The sequence below is a fragment of the Oryx dammah genome, unplaced genomic scaffold, assembly GCF_014754425.2.
Source record: "Oryx dammah isolate SB20612 unplaced genomic scaffold, SCBI_Odam_1.1 HiC_scaffold_2, whole genome shotgun sequence".
NCBI classification, from domain to species: Eukaryota; Metazoa; Chordata; class Mammalia; order Artiodactyla; family Bovidae; genus Oryx; species Oryx dammah.
In genome coordinates, this window is record NW_024070186.1 from 147,143,408 (window position 1) to 147,158,963 (window position 15,556).

The window sequence follows — 15,556 nt, forward strand, 5'->3', positions numbered from 1 at the left end:
TCCTTAAACAACAGTTCTTTGTACACTCTAAGCTCTTGTCTCTATTCTCACTGTTTGCCCAATTCTCCACAGTTTCCATGCCATTTTAATTGGAATTTTAGGATTGCTCTTGTTTTTACTCAAAGGCCCACACATCAAGTCATTTAAATTCTTCCCCTCACCCCCCACCCCCAGTTTCACGCATTCTTCCATGTACCCTGCAACCCTTCTCTCAGACTCCTAGTACTTTAAGAAGCCAATAACTGATGACAAATATCTAAGGTTATTATACTAGTGCTTGGTCCTTGGCAGCAGCTAGATGACCACTGACAATTGTTATGATTTGAGGGCCATCTGCAGTGTTGGTATCTTAAGACCAATGTCCTAAGGCTCATGGGGTGGAAAATCTGGGAGACAGTTTGTGAGATATTTACTATTGGGCCTGACACAAAGACGTGTTCAATAATCTTAAATTACAATATACCAGACTTTTAAATGTTTAAGTGTTTTAAATTATTTCTTTCAACATTATACATCCTACCAAGAAGAAAATTTAAAGTACAATTCTGAACTATTTGATAAGAGAGAGAAATTCAGTGTTTGCAATGTACACTAGTAATGATTTCAGTTTTAGAAGGAATTCATGTCCTTCAGAATCTTAATGCTATAAATTTGATACCAAATAAATAGCCTTTTGCTGCTGCTGCCAAGTCGTTTCAGTCGTGTCTGACTCTGTGCGACCCCATAGACGGCAGCCCACCAGGCTCCCCCGTCCCTCGGATTCTCCAGGCAAGAACACTGGAGTGAGTTGCCATTTCCTTCTCCAATGCATGAAAGTGAAAAGTGAAAGTGAAGTCGCTCAGTTGTGTCCGACTCTTAGCGAACCCATGGACTGTGAATGTTAATGCCTTTTACATTTCCATGCAGGCATTATTATTTTGGCTCTTTAATTTTATAGCTAGAATACATTTATCTTTATAAAAGTAAGGCTGAAGTAGGTAGGTTATGTTGCTTGTGGTTCCAATTTAACATCAGAAGTTTGATACTAGACAGATGTAGGGGCTGATGGTCTGGTAAGAAGAACTTGAAGCAAAAGTTCATTATAGTTTAAGATAGACAAAGTATTAAAGGCCTGTGCCAAAGTGAATGAGAGATGGTAGAAATTATACAGAACCTGGGGCTTCATTAAATCCTAGCTTGGTCCTATTCCTGTTATGAGAAAATTAAGAATAAATAGACAGTAGTTTCTACCTCTAAAACATATTATATGCCATACATACTTTAACCTATTTTACAATTTACATTTATTATGCCCACTGAAACCACAAAACCAATGTTTGATTTTACAGTTTAAAGTCACACATAAGGAAATGCTTTACAAAATAGATATTGTTCCTTAATGAAAACTATTACAGTAAAGGTCCCAAACATCTTATTTCAAGTGGTTTACCTGAATAACAGAGCTGTTGTGGAAGGTAGGCTACAAAACACAGTAATGCTTCCAATAGTTGTTTCAGGTTTGAAATATGCCAAAGCTGAAGAGACATTGTAAACAAGACCCGTCTTAGTTTTCCAAGATCTTTTTTTTTTTTTTTTTGACTTTCCAACAGCATTGTATTTACTGAAAATATGCCATCACTTCTGGAAAATTGAGAGTAAAAAGCAGCTTACATTTTACTGCTTGTATACAGCATGTAAATCTTCAATATTTTACTCTGCCTTGAAAGCATCTTTCAAGACTTAAAAATATCAGTTCTATACCTATTTTGGTTTATTACCTGACTTGACTCACAGACACTAATATAGAAATCAAATATCTGTGGCCACTGCCCACATCAAATCCAACATATTCCTGCAATCTGTTTAGTTATCTGCAGTCTGTTTACAAAGCACATGCATGATTTCCTCTGATGAACGATCTTATTAAAATGTAAGCAGTATTTGTCAACTCCTACATTTATGTTACGCTGGAGTGTGTAATGCAAAAATACCATCCAGAGACAATATAAATTTCTTAATACAAAGTCTAGTTTCACAAAGTCACACAGTATGATACTCTATCTTAGATATACTCAGCATGGGGTGAAATGTTTCTAATATGTTGTAAATTGTTACAGAAAACATGGAGATAAAATAGCCAAGTGTACAGACATAAAATACTGCAAAACTTGAAGTCCAGCCAAATATACACAAAAGTTTCTTTGTGAACTTGAAACAAGTTTGTTTGAAAGGAATGCTGATGGCTTAGTACATGATGGAATGTGACTCATCTAAAACTGGGCTATGGTGACCTGATGCTTTTCAAGTTTGGATGTCACCTGAAATAACCTCAATGTACATGGAGCTTCTGTCACTAAACCCTGCCAATGTGAATGACCATTAGGTACAATTTCCCAAACTTTGATTATCAAGTTGTGCCCAGCCTTGACAAAAAGACTTAAAGAGCTCTTTCTTTCTTGTAAACCAAGAAATCACGTAGAATAAAATAGTAACTCAGAAATACTGCATTTGGCAGTTGTGTCACTGAAAGTGCTAGCACCTTGATAAAGATTGCAATTGTTCACTGGATGTGCCAAAGGAAAAGTAAAAAAAAAAAAAAAAAAAAAATCCCTGTTTTATTTATAAATCACAGTTGTCCTCACAGTGTTAGACTTGGACCATTCTGCTGTGGCAGTGCCTTATAGCAAGATGTGGGCGGGTGTGCTCAGTCATGTCTGACTGTTTGGCAACCCCATGGACTGTAGCCCACCAGGCTGCTTTGCCCATGGGATTTTCCAGGCAAGAATACTGGAGCGGGTTGCCATTTTCCTACTCCAGGGGTCTTCCCAACCCAAGGATCAAACCCGCAATAGGATGATGGGCCATTATTAATTTTTTTCACTTGACCTATGGCAGTGCACATGGACCAGTTGGTGGAGATGTGAGATATGCACCACAGAAAGCAAACTTACTTTTAGTGTGAGAACATTAAGAGAGTGTAAGTTAATGTATATATATATATTTCAGTCCTATTCCATTTTAAAACCAACATATTCTAACAAGACATTCCTTTATCTTTTCTAGAAAATCTGTATTGACAACTATGATATCATGGCAATATGATAGCCAGATGGAATACTTTCCTGAACACTATGTATATTTTCATTTTATGAATCACTGATACATGGGTTGGTGTTTCAATATGTTCTCATATATTAATTGAGTAGAACATTCAGTGTGCAGTATAGATTGATGTGTTTAAGAGCTGTAACTTGAAAAGTCATTTCTGTAGTTCATGCTAGTGAAAGTGAAAGTGAAACTCACTCAGTTGTGTCCGACTCTTTGAGACTCCATGGATTATTCAGTTTATGGAATTCTCTAGTCCAGAATACTGGACTAGGTATTTCCCTTCTCCAGGGGATCTTCCTATCCTTGGGATCAAAACCCAGATCTCCAGCATTACAGGCAGATTCTTTACCAGCTGAGCTACAAAGGAAGCCCTGTAGTTCATGCTAACAGGGAGCTATTAGAAAGATTGCATTTTTCAGTGGGCTAGTTGATTTGCCCACTTAGTTGATCTACCTGTTTGATAACCTAAAACTACAGGTTGTTGTCAAATTAGAAAAATAATAGATAAAACATAAAAGTTCCTTTTCTGTGTGTCTATATGATAGATCACCTTGACCCTGCACTTGAATGGCCATTTCTGTTGTCAAGGTCATTCATGTAGAATAAAATAGTAACTCAGAGGTTACTTTGTAACTTTGAAATGTTAAAAAAAATATATAAGGTGTTTCTATGATTTCAAGTTTGACTATTAATAGATTAATATTAGTCACTGATCATGCAGATAAGATTTCATACTCAGCCATAAACTATTAGCAAAATCCAGCGGTTGTTAAGTTCGATCTTATTTCACAGTGAACTTTAAGTTATAGCACAAGTCCTGAACTTCTTTGGATCTGGCTACTGTCCTCTCCTAAACCATTAAAATGACCTTGTTAATAAAGGAGCCAAGGGGAGAAACATCAGAACCAAAGACTGATCTGATCAACTGTGTGTCCAAAGGTGCTTTCCCAAATCCTATTATCCCTCCAAAAGATTAACTTGTAATAGTAAAACATCATATCAACGGAGATCCAGAAACAGTTGTGACTACAGAAACAGTTATGCAGAAACAGTTATGACTATGAACATCTAAATCATTTAAATCTGATTTGTTTACTCTCATTTATAAATTCCTAAAGATGCTGAGAGGAAATGATATTAACGTTAAGAAGGGTTTCTAAAGCAGCAGAAGGCATTATTTTGCTTTATTATCATTGATATTATTTGGAGGTTGTGATATATCAACAGCTCCTTGTCCAAATTTGTCAGTGAAAGTGTATGGACCTGATTCTGAATTGTCTTAGCTTCTACTCGAAGCTTCCATGCTACCTATATACTCTAGTTTTAAACTTAGACCTTAGTTCCTTGAATAAATGTGTTTCTTAGCTGAGGTTTGGGAAGATTAGGAACCCAAAGACCTGTTAACATAACTACAAGTGATGAACACTACTAGCCATGGAAGATTAAACTTAAAATGTCCTTAGAAAGGAAAGGGACAGTATCAGAATAAGAATACATGAGGAATATACACATATACACCTGTTTCACACAGAAAGCTTTCAGTAAAAAAAAAAAAAATACAAAAGCAACCAGTGCCATATATTATGTAAACTCACAAAGTGTACTTTATACACAAACATGAAGCATAAATTAAAAAGTAGGACAACAGCAGAACATCTTAAATATAGAAGAATTTGCACATATTTTTGTTAAATAAGAATAAATAATTTTATCACACAAATTCACATACCAGTTGCAAAAACAATAAATTACTTTTTTTTTCAGTGCTGCAACTTTTTTTGTCTGTGATTAACCCCTTCATTCTTAATGTGCTAAAACTGTTTCCACAGGAAGGCAGAGGAAATTGAATTGGTTGAATAAATTAAAACAATGTCCTTAAACCTCTAAATAACAAGGTAGGGCTTCATTTGACATTTTCTGTTCCAGAAGAAATAAATTTTTTTTGTTCAGGGCTCCCTTTTATCTACTGAAACAATCTGGAGTGTTTAGTTTTGTGAGTGTGATTAGATTCTTACTAACCTGAGCATTTTCAGACAAACTCTTTTAAACTCTTTTTTTTTTTTTTTTAGGAAGTGGCTTCTAGCATCCTGAATTTTATACTCTTAATTCAAGATGCAACTACGGAAAAAATAAAGGCATAACACAACTTGAAACTGAACTAAATGACTTTACATATAGTGAGGATTTTCCCTTTGCTCATCATTCTCTGTGTCTACCCAACACTCCATTTCTCTAAATTTCAGTTTCCAGTTTATATATTTTCTCAGGAGTTTAGACATACATTCCTTAGTCAATCTACTGATACCCATACAAGAAAAAAAAAAAAAAAACTAAAAAAGCCCCTTAGATAGAAGCATGGAATAGTGGTTTATTTATTTTAAAGTCTCTAGGATTGCTCCTACGAGAAGTGTAAAACTTCGGTATTTGGGGAAAATTGGAATCATTGATAAATCATATTTTAAAATCTATGAATATAGTATGGAGAAGCAGAATAGGAGACAATCACGTTTGCTCTTCAATAATTTTTTAATGTTACTGCCAATACAACCACAAAAGATTAAAAAATTGCCATAGCTGAATTACTTGATTCAAGTTATTTTGAATATTGGAAAAAGTAAAGCTGGTCTGTTAATTCTCTCGGCATAGTCAAATGATCAGTGTTATTTTTATTTTTTCTACTGATGTGAACAGCTTTGCTCTCAGTGCCTCATATCTGGTACCTTCATCAAAAGGTTACCAGTCTTGTACAGGCCTCCATTATCTCACTGTTTCTTGATTACGAAAAAGGACCATGTCTAAACCAAAGTCAGCCTACAAAAACCCAAAAGATGATTAACACTTTTGATTTCTTGAGAAAATACTTGAAACACAGAGACATTCATTCCCTTGGTCTACTGGAATGAATGTGCTATGCAAGATCAATTACATAATTCTTTTATATTAAAAATATGTTATGACAAAAATAAACTCTCATGAGCTTAAGAAACCTCAAGTAGTAGTTCCCTAATATCCTTATAAGCAAATCTCTATAATAGGGCACATTTGGTAGGATTATTAGAAAATTTCATAAAAGCAAATTGTTTGTGCTATTTCACAAAGAAAAACCAAATAAAATAAAACCATGGCATAGAGGGATGTGGTTTATTGCCTATGAAGTTTCTATGCAGGTGATTGGAAAAATTTTTCATGTCTAACTATTCGAACTCACAATCTGCCTAAACAGGCTATGGAAATAGGAGCAAACTTTGCAAAGGCCATCACATTTCATCACTCACTGGTACAACCAAATGCTTTCTAACTGGGAACAATCTTAACAGTATCAGTATACTTGGATTTGAAAAATAATGCAAAGAATTATTGCCCATGGTGTGGAAACAGTCTTGTTAATATTAACCTTTTTTTTTTTTTTTTGGCACTAGCCACATTAATGATAACCACTTCTACATGTGGCTGACTACCAAGTCAACAAGTCCAAAACATCATAGGTTCAGAACCCTTGAACAAAGCAAACAAACGAGCGAAAACAAAACGTACTATAAAGGCTTGCTGGTAAGAGGTATACCACTGTTGACCGTGATTGAAAACTTTGCTGTGTGTTCAGTATGGATACGACACATTGTGAGATATCAGATAGGAGCCACAGAGAGAGAAAGCAGTTGTGAAAATATAACTTGAAAATATGGTGAAGCAGGTATTTTCTATTTGTTTGTTTTTACTTTTAAATTCTAACAGGAGGAAATTAATTTTCAGACCTTTGAATACTGATGCACACACAAACACTTCTACCTCCTCACGATACATTAATTTGTCTGGCTGCCTGAAAAAATACAGGCAGTTAGTGATTTAAATAAATGGACCCCTGCGTATATTTAAATGACTAGATACACTGAGACCTTTTTTTCTTTTCAGAATTTCTCAGAAAATGCTTGCTGTCAAAATGGTTTTTGACAAAAATTATATCTCCCGTAGTCTGAACGTATAACTAACTCTTTTTAAAACAGCAGCAAGTTCTTAATTTCCAGTAAAACATCCACAGCTCTTTCTGGAAACTGGAAAGAGTGGAAATAGCTGCAGACCTACTTTGGTCAAATACTTTTTTTTTTTATAGAAATATATATATATATATTTTAATAGAACCAAGTGATATAAAGTGACATACCAAGGAAGAATGTATTTACAAACAATAAAAATAAGCTGTTGTGTAAATAATATGCATGAAAATGATTATGATGCCTTTGAAGACATTCTATAAGAGGTAGGTGACGAGGGAGAGACTGCTCTGCCATCTTCGAATGTCCCCTGATTCTACATTCATCCGTGTTTCTGCAATCTCCTCGGCCCAGGGGATGTTCAAGAACTCGCAAGTGTTTCCACGTTCCAAGGTCACCACTGTCCCACGAAGCAGTGCACACCTTCATTTTGGTCGCTGAGGGCAGATTCTGCCCATAATTGGACTCCTCGTTGACGATGACACCGCAGGGTGTGACTTTCTGCGCTTTAGGTGGACCCTGTGTTCGCCACGCCAGCATCCACGAGCCATCCTTTCAGTCGTCCCGGCAGACGGCCATAACCACAGGGCTAACACTTCTTCAGCAAACACTGCTTAAACGCGGAAGGCCTCTGGGAGAGGAGACATCCCTTCGCCAGCTTCCGATTCCCGTCCTGGCACTGCACTGTCCTGGTGTGCCAGCCCGTGTCACAGGTTCGTGAACAGGCAAGCCAGGGGCCCGTCACCCACTGCAGCTGCGAGGTGGGCGAGCCCACTTTATTGCTGCCCTGGCTGGTGACAGAGTTTGCTTTTGGAGCGGACTTCTTGGGAACGAAGAAGCTGTAGCGGACATCAAGGGCTTTTGTGGGGTCTGTGGCAAGAATCTGCACGATGAGAATTTCCTTGGTGGCCGAGTAGCCCATCCCGTGCAAGAAGTCGTCCCTGTGGCTCCAACCGCTGTAGTTCATAACGGTCCCGTTGATGTCGATGATGGTTTCTGAAGTGGAGATCATGTACTTGCCATTGATCAGGTACTCACCGTTTTTCTTCTTCAGGGCTAAGTAGGCAGTGAATCTGGTCTGGTCTTTGGCCTTGAACTGGCGGACTTTTATGTGAGTCGCCCCTTCGGGGATCCTCACGACGTCAGTGTATCCCTTACTGGAAGCAGGGATGTCGGGCACCGGAGAGAGAAGGAACCAGGGCGGGGCGGGACCGGGCGGGGGGATGGAGAGGCGGGAGGAAGTAAAAAGAAAAAAAAAAAGTAAGAGACTTAACAAATAGATGCACAAACAGAATTTCTCTAAAAGTGTGGAAGACCCGGGTTTCATCCCTGGGTGGGTATCAAAGGGAATGGAGAGAAGGGAATGGATACACACTCCAATATTCTTGCCTGGAGAATTCCATGGACAGAGGAGCCTAGTGGGTTACAGTCCATGGTGTGACAAAGAGTCAGACACTAACTGAATGATTAACACTTGCACATCACCTTATCTTAGTGCAGTTTTAATGTATTAAAATTTAAAATTTTCAATTTATTAAAGCTTAAAATTGGTTTCAAACGTTGGTTTTCTTATAACAAGATAAAATTATAGTTAGACTATTATATGGTATACATTTCTTTAAACAACAGGATTTTTTTTATTTTTAAACTTTTCTCTTATTATTTTTGGCCACACCATGAGTCATGAGGGATTGTAGTTCCCTGATCAGGGATTGAACCTATGCCCCCTGCAGTGACAGCGCAGTCTTAACCACTAAACCATGAAGGGATGTCCTGTATACATTTTTATCATGATGTTCAAAATTTACAAAGCTACTCTATGTTCTTTTTGGCACAAAATGGGATACAGGTAAACAGAAACCAACAAAAATCTACCCTCAATTAATCTCACAGAAATCTTTCAATTAATGTTCCTCAAGCTTGTATACACATTAAGATCACATGTGGATCTTTGAAAAAGTTCAAAGCCTGCAAATATGAATCCTCATCTTTGGGTGAGAAAGAGCAGTACTTTTGGAGTTTCTCCCACTGTTCTAATGTGCATACTAGTTGAGAAACCATGGGGTTAATTATTTGTTAGACCAGAGGCAGCATAGAGGCTCTGATTCTGTTTCTACCCAACACTCTGGATTTGCTGGGGCAGGACAGAAAATAAAATATAAAATTCTGTAACTGAGTAACCACAGCTTACTGGTATCAAAAGGGGGGAAAAAAAGAAACATTAATGCCTTAGCAAATTTCCCAGAATTATTAGGGTCTGCAAAATTTTATGGTGGACTTACTGAGGCTTTTATGCTGAGCAATAAATGAGATAGATTTCTAATGATCCATCTTCTGCTCAGGAAAGTGGGCAAAGGTATAAGTATCTCTGATACCCATAAGTTTGCAGAAAAGGCTAGGATGAAAGTTAGCTGAGCACCAAGGCATTACACCAGTGCAGAGGAGGCATCTTTTGCCAAAATCTTTGTCTCTGTAAGTAATTAAACTAGTGTCTCCATATGTTTTAGCTTCCTAGCTATTTAAATATAAACAAATACTTTGCTTGTGCAGTTTGACTAATGTGTATGAAATTTACTTATTTACTTTCAAATTCTTACTCAAGTTTAGAGGATATGGGGCAACTGATCCATATATGGAAAATGCAAGTGTATTTCCCACTCAAGCATTTCCTCTGAGTTGGAGAGAAGGCTTAGTCCCAGGGAAGGCCCCTTTGTACTGGGCATCTGATCTTTAGTGATGGCCAGGCAGGTGGCAGAACTTCTTACTGTCCTGAAGAGAGAAGATGCAATGCTGATGATACGGCTTACCTATTCAATTTGGTTTATTAACTTTATTTATGTAGTACATTTTGGATTAGATTCTGTCACAGGATCTTTTTTATTTTTTTTAAGTGTCTAATAGTAAGAGATGAGATGTTTCTACAATAGCTTCAAACAAAGCCAGGAGAAAAATATTCCATCTTACCTAAAAAGGCTTTCACCTTGATGAGGGTGAAAGAAGAGAGTGAAAAAGATGGCTTAAAACTCAACATTAAAAAAATGAAGATCATGGCATCTGGTCTCATAATTTCATGGAAAATAGAAGGGGAAAAAGTGGAAGCAGTGACAGAATTTATTTTGGGGGCACCACCAAAATCACTGTTGACAGTGACTGCAGCCATGAAATTAAAAGATGCTTGCTCCTTGGAAGAAAAGCTATGACAAACCTAGACAGTATATTAAAAAGCAGAGACATCACTTTGCCGACAAAGGTCCATCTAGTCAAAAGGTATGGTTTTTCCAGTAGTCGTGTATGGATGTGAGAGTTGGACCATAAAGAAGGCTGAGCGCCAAAGAACTGATGCTTTCGAACTGCAGTGCTGAAGAAGACTCTTGAGTCCCTTGGACTGAAAGCAGATCTAACCAGTCAATCCGAAAGGAAATCAATCCTGAATATTCATTCGAAGGACAAATGGTGAAGCTGAAGCTCCAATACTTTGGCCGCCTGATGAGATGAGCTGACTCATTGGAAAAGACTCTGATGCTGAGAAAGACTGAAGGCAAAAGGAGAAGAGGGCAGCAGAGGATGAGATGGTTAGAATCACCAACTCAGTGGGCATGAATCTGAGCAAACTCCGGGAGATAATGAAGGAAAGGGGAGCCTGGTGTGCTACAGTCCATGGGGTTGCAAACAGTTGGACATGACTTAGTGACTGAACAACAACAACAACAAAATCATACATTACCGTGTGCAAAATAGCCAGTCAATGGGAATTTGCTGTATGACTCAGGGAACTCCAACTGGGGCTCTGTAACAACCTAGACGGGTGGGATGGTGAGGGAGGTTCAAGTGGAAGAGGACATATGTCTACTCATGGCTGATTCATGTTGATATTTGGCAGAAACCAACATAATACTACAAAGCAAGTACCCTTAAAAACAAATAAATTTTTTAAAAAGGAAAGCAGAAAAATTCAATGTGTAAATGAATTACACTGCTAAATCTAAACAAAACTCAAATACATGTTTGGAAAAAAAAAAAAAAGCCTATCGGGGAAGATGTATTAAAGTAATCTGCCCAGGTTCACTAGAGTTAACTAGGACATTTGACTCCCAATTTCTGCTCCTTTTACCACGTCTCTGTGCATGGAACCCTTAGCTCAGTCAACTGAATTTATTAACAGTTAAATGAAAATATGTTCTGGTGATGTTCAGAGTTTAAGTGATACCAAACAGAGTGTCAAGAAAGTTAAAGAATGTCGGTTGAGAGAATCAGACAGCACAGACTTTTTTTTAATTCTCGTTCTTGGAGTCTGACTCATACTCATGAGAATCAGTGGGAATTCAGCCCCGTGCAGGTCTCCAGACTGAGTAGCTCCAGGCACTGGGCAGTATGAAGATTTCTTGATGCTTCAGTAAAATAGGATTTCCTTTTATTCCTTATTTGTTTTCTTTCACCCTGATTGGTATCATTTAAATTCTGGGCATTAACCAGTTTCCTTGGTCACCATGAATGAACACAGCTGTTTTCATGTAAGTATGAAGTGTGGATGGCACGGCAAGGAATCTTCTTTTTTCTTTATACAAATATCCCCTCTTTTTTGGATTTCTTTCCTATTTAGGACATGAGAGCAACCTAAATGTCCAGTGGAATGGATCAAGAAGATGTGGTATATATATATATAAAGGAATATTACTCAGCCATATAAAGGGACAAAATTGTGCCATTTGCAGAGACGTGGATGGACCTAGTGAGTCTCATACAGAAGGGAGTCAGAAAGAGAAAAACAAATATTATATTAACGCATATAAGACTGAGCAACTTCACTTTCACTTTTCACTTTCATGCATTGGAGAAGGAAATGGCAACCCACTCCAGTGTTCTTGCCTGGAGAATCCCAGGGACGGGGGAGCCTGGTGGGCTGCCATCTACGGGGTCGCACAGAGTCGGGCATGACTGAAGCGACTTAGCAGCAGCAGTGGAATCTAGAAAAATGGTACAGATGAACCTATTTGCAAAGGGAATCTTCTTGTGTCCACGGCTTTCTCCATAGTACTAGGAAGAGCACCTGCCATGAAGGAATACATGCATTCTTACATACTGCACACGCTGTCGTGGAAGTGACATTTTAGCAGGAGTGGGGGAGTTAGATCCCCAAACAAAATTATGTGACTATATCTGTTGATAAGAGCTGTGGAGAAGAGAGGAGAGTAAGAAGACAGCAGAACAAGGAGGAAGGGGGAGAAACCCTCCAATTCATTTAAGGAAGTCACTGCCTGGGGGCGATAGGGGTTACATTTAGCAGACATTTAAAGGAATTCTAGAGGAAGCATTGGTTATATTGTCAAAAACTGTTCCAGGCAGAGGAAATAGTGCCCATGCTCCTGCCTGCCTTGTTTGAAGAGCGTTGGGAAGTTGGGAAGTCCAGTATGTTAGAGCAGAGCAAGAGAAGAGGCCAGGGAAGAAGAGACTCAGAGCAGGGCAGGGACCAAAGCTTTTGGCATCACCCAGGTTACAAAACAGCCTTGTACACTGACTCTAAGTGAGCTGGCAGTCACTGAAGAGTTGAGCCCAGGAAGGCCACCATCTGACTCAGGTAGGAAGAGACCATGAAGACCCATGGGCTGGAAAGCCACCCTTGAAGACTGCGGGATTGATACAGCCCAAGAGGATGACCACTGGATGGTGGTGCTTGTCCTCCCGGTGGTGAGGGGCAACCAGATTCTGGGACATACCTTGGAAGTAGGGCTAAGTGGATTTGCAGATGAATGGATGTGCGGTGTGACAGAACATGAGGTGTGAAAGACGGCTCAAAGTTTTAGACCTAGGCAGTTAGAAGGACTGAATTGCCCTTTAGGGACATGAAGAAAATTGAGAGGAGTGAATTAAAATTAGGATCATGTTCCTGAAGATTTTTGAACTTAGTGAAATATTTTAATATGCTAATCTCATTTGATCCTCACAGGAACATTTATTTGCAAGATAATTACTATTATTTCCATTCTCTAATTAAAATAAATAAATTTACATTAAAAAAATAAAAAAATAAAACCATTCTACTTTCAAGGCTGTTAATAGGAAAGAAGGTGAGTGATTCCTCAAGACCATGTGGCTAGGGAATTACTAAGTCAGAGCTGGATTGCAAATATTCCAGCTCCAAGATCAGGGTTCCTTTTTATCAGTCAACTATGTCAAGATAATTTATTCAGGATACTCAAACAGATCGTTTGCATCACATATTCTAATCTTGGTCAAATCAGTTTTCAAGAATTTATGGTGCATCCTGCTTGTTGCTATCATGAATACCTTCATCTTTTTGTGTGACAGCAAATATGTATTTATTTGCTGTAAACACATAAAAAACCTAAAAGCTAAATTTAGCTTAGGCTTGCACAGAGTTGGACACGACTAAAGCGACTTAGCAGCAGCAGCAGCATTATGAGTCTTATAAGTTGATGTAGGAAGAATGCATAGCATATAGTACATAAGCTATTAAAAAAATAATTTTATTTCTCTTTTGGTTCTGAATTTTTTCCCTTCCTTCTTTTTTTTCTCTCTCTCTTTCTGTCTCTTTCCTCTTTTTTTTTTTTTAACAAATAGCCTGTGCATCCTATTTTTACGATCTAAACTATAGCCTCTACTGTGGCATTCCTCAGTCATGTAAAACTGCATAAATCTTAAACTTTCAGAGTCCCAAATCCCTCATTTATAAAGCAAACATTAGACTGGATCTTTTCTAAGGTGCCTGCACCTTTGAAATATACTGAAATGCAGAATATAATTGGACTTGCAGGCTTTTTGACCCAGATGGTCCAACACCATTAGATGAATAATTATAATATCACTAGCAAACAAGATTAGGAATGAATATTTTAATACGGAATAAATTCTCAAGCCATATTTTTTTTTATCATAGCAAGGATTACTTTTAGTTTTTTTACATTATGATGGCATGCAATTTGTTTTAAGAAACGCTTCTTGTTGGCTTGGCTTGTATATTCCTCTCCAGTTACAGACAACACAGCACATACATCAAGAATACAGATGTACCTGATCAATGTATGTGTGTGAGTGTGTGTGCACACTCAGTCATGTCTGATTCTTTGTGACTTCATGGATTGTAGCTCACCATGGAATGGTAATCCTACTTTGTCCATGGAATTTTTCAGGCAAGAATATTGGAGTGTGTTGCCATTTCCTGCACCAGGGGATCTTTCTGACCCGGGGATCAAACCCGTGTCTCTGGCATCTCCTGCATTGGCAGGCAGATTCTCTACCACTGTGGCACCTGGGAAGCCCCATCTGACCAATACCACATAGCGTAAGGATAGTCTTGGTGAAGAGGAAAAACAATTCTGCATTCCTGCAGACTCTTTAGCTGACTCAGTCATCCTAGCTGAGAGTATAATATTTCATGCCAGAAACTGGTTACTTTCTAAACTTACATTTTTAAAGCAAGAGTGTAATCAAGGACCATGAGAAGGAGCAGGAAACAGATATTATGCTTCATAGAGTAGATAGAAACCAGGGTAATGCACTCAAAAACAGGCTTGCCCTCTACACCACTGCAGATCACTTACATTTTGGTTTGAGAAATGTTTTCTCAAGAAAAATACAGGCCAAAGAGAATTTATTTGTTTTTTAAAAAAAGTAGTTAAGATGGAAACCAGTCATCTCTTCCTAAATTGTGTTTCAGGAATAACAGATCTGCAAGGTATGGCTCAAGTGGAATGTCACAGATTTTTTCTTTGCCTTTTTCACACTCTACAAAACCTGGAGCCACGGCCATTGTGATTCCATCTGCTTTGAGAGGTGCCACAAATTTCCAGTTGGGATCCGTTTCACGTCCTTGCCTTCCCTTCTCATATTCATGAAGCATTACTAAGGAGAGGCTGGCTAAACCTCCTCTGAGACAGGCCTGGGACCTGGGACGCTTTGCTGCAGTGCTACAATGCTTGCACCTGGACATACCTCTCCTCCAGCAACAAAACTCAAAGAAACTGTATGGGATTAAAAATTAACTGCATGTGCGATCGTCTGTGTGTAGCTGGGGCAAATTCTGGGCCCCCAAAATATGAAGAGATCAAAAAACCCAACTGCCGCTTTTGAAGAGCATGGAGCAAAAAGCAGGGTACTGTGCCCGCCCCCCTTCACTAGACACCACCAGAAAGTGAAAGCGTTAGTTGCTCAGTTGCGTCCAACTCTCTGCAACTCTATGGACTATAGCCCACCAGCCTCCTCTGTCCATGGAATTCTCCAGGCAAGAACACTGGAATGGGTAACCATTCCTTCTTCTCCAGGGCATCTTCCCGACCCAGGGATAGAACCTGTGGTCTCCCGAATTACAAGCAGATTCTTTACCCTTTGAGTCATACCACCAGAAGGGTGAGCAAAATACTTAGGTCCCCCTTTCTACCTTCATCCAGTATAAAGAATGAGCTCTCCCTCCTCAGGGGAGCAAGCAAGCAAGGGAACATGTTTCTTGTTGTTTTGCTTCCCCT

General features: G+C 38.6%; 1 protein-coding gene across 1 annotated transcript in view; it reads right to left on the bottom strand.

Annotated features, from left to right (window-relative positions):
- Nucleotides 1-1,266: 1,266 nt before the first annotated feature.
- The window catches only part of ADAMTS5 (ADAM metallopeptidase with thrombospondin type 1 motif 5), a 56,277-nt gene continuing 41,987 nt past the window's right edge, over nucleotides 1,267-15,556 (bottom strand). Inside the window, exon 8 of the mRNA XM_040227668.1 lies at nucleotides 1,267-8,233. Within this exon, the coding sequence (XP_040083602.1) occupies nucleotides 7,666-8,233 (568 nt within the window). The 3' untranslated portion in view covers nucleotides 1,267-7,665. The remainder of the gene's footprint in view (nucleotides 8,234-15,556) is intronic.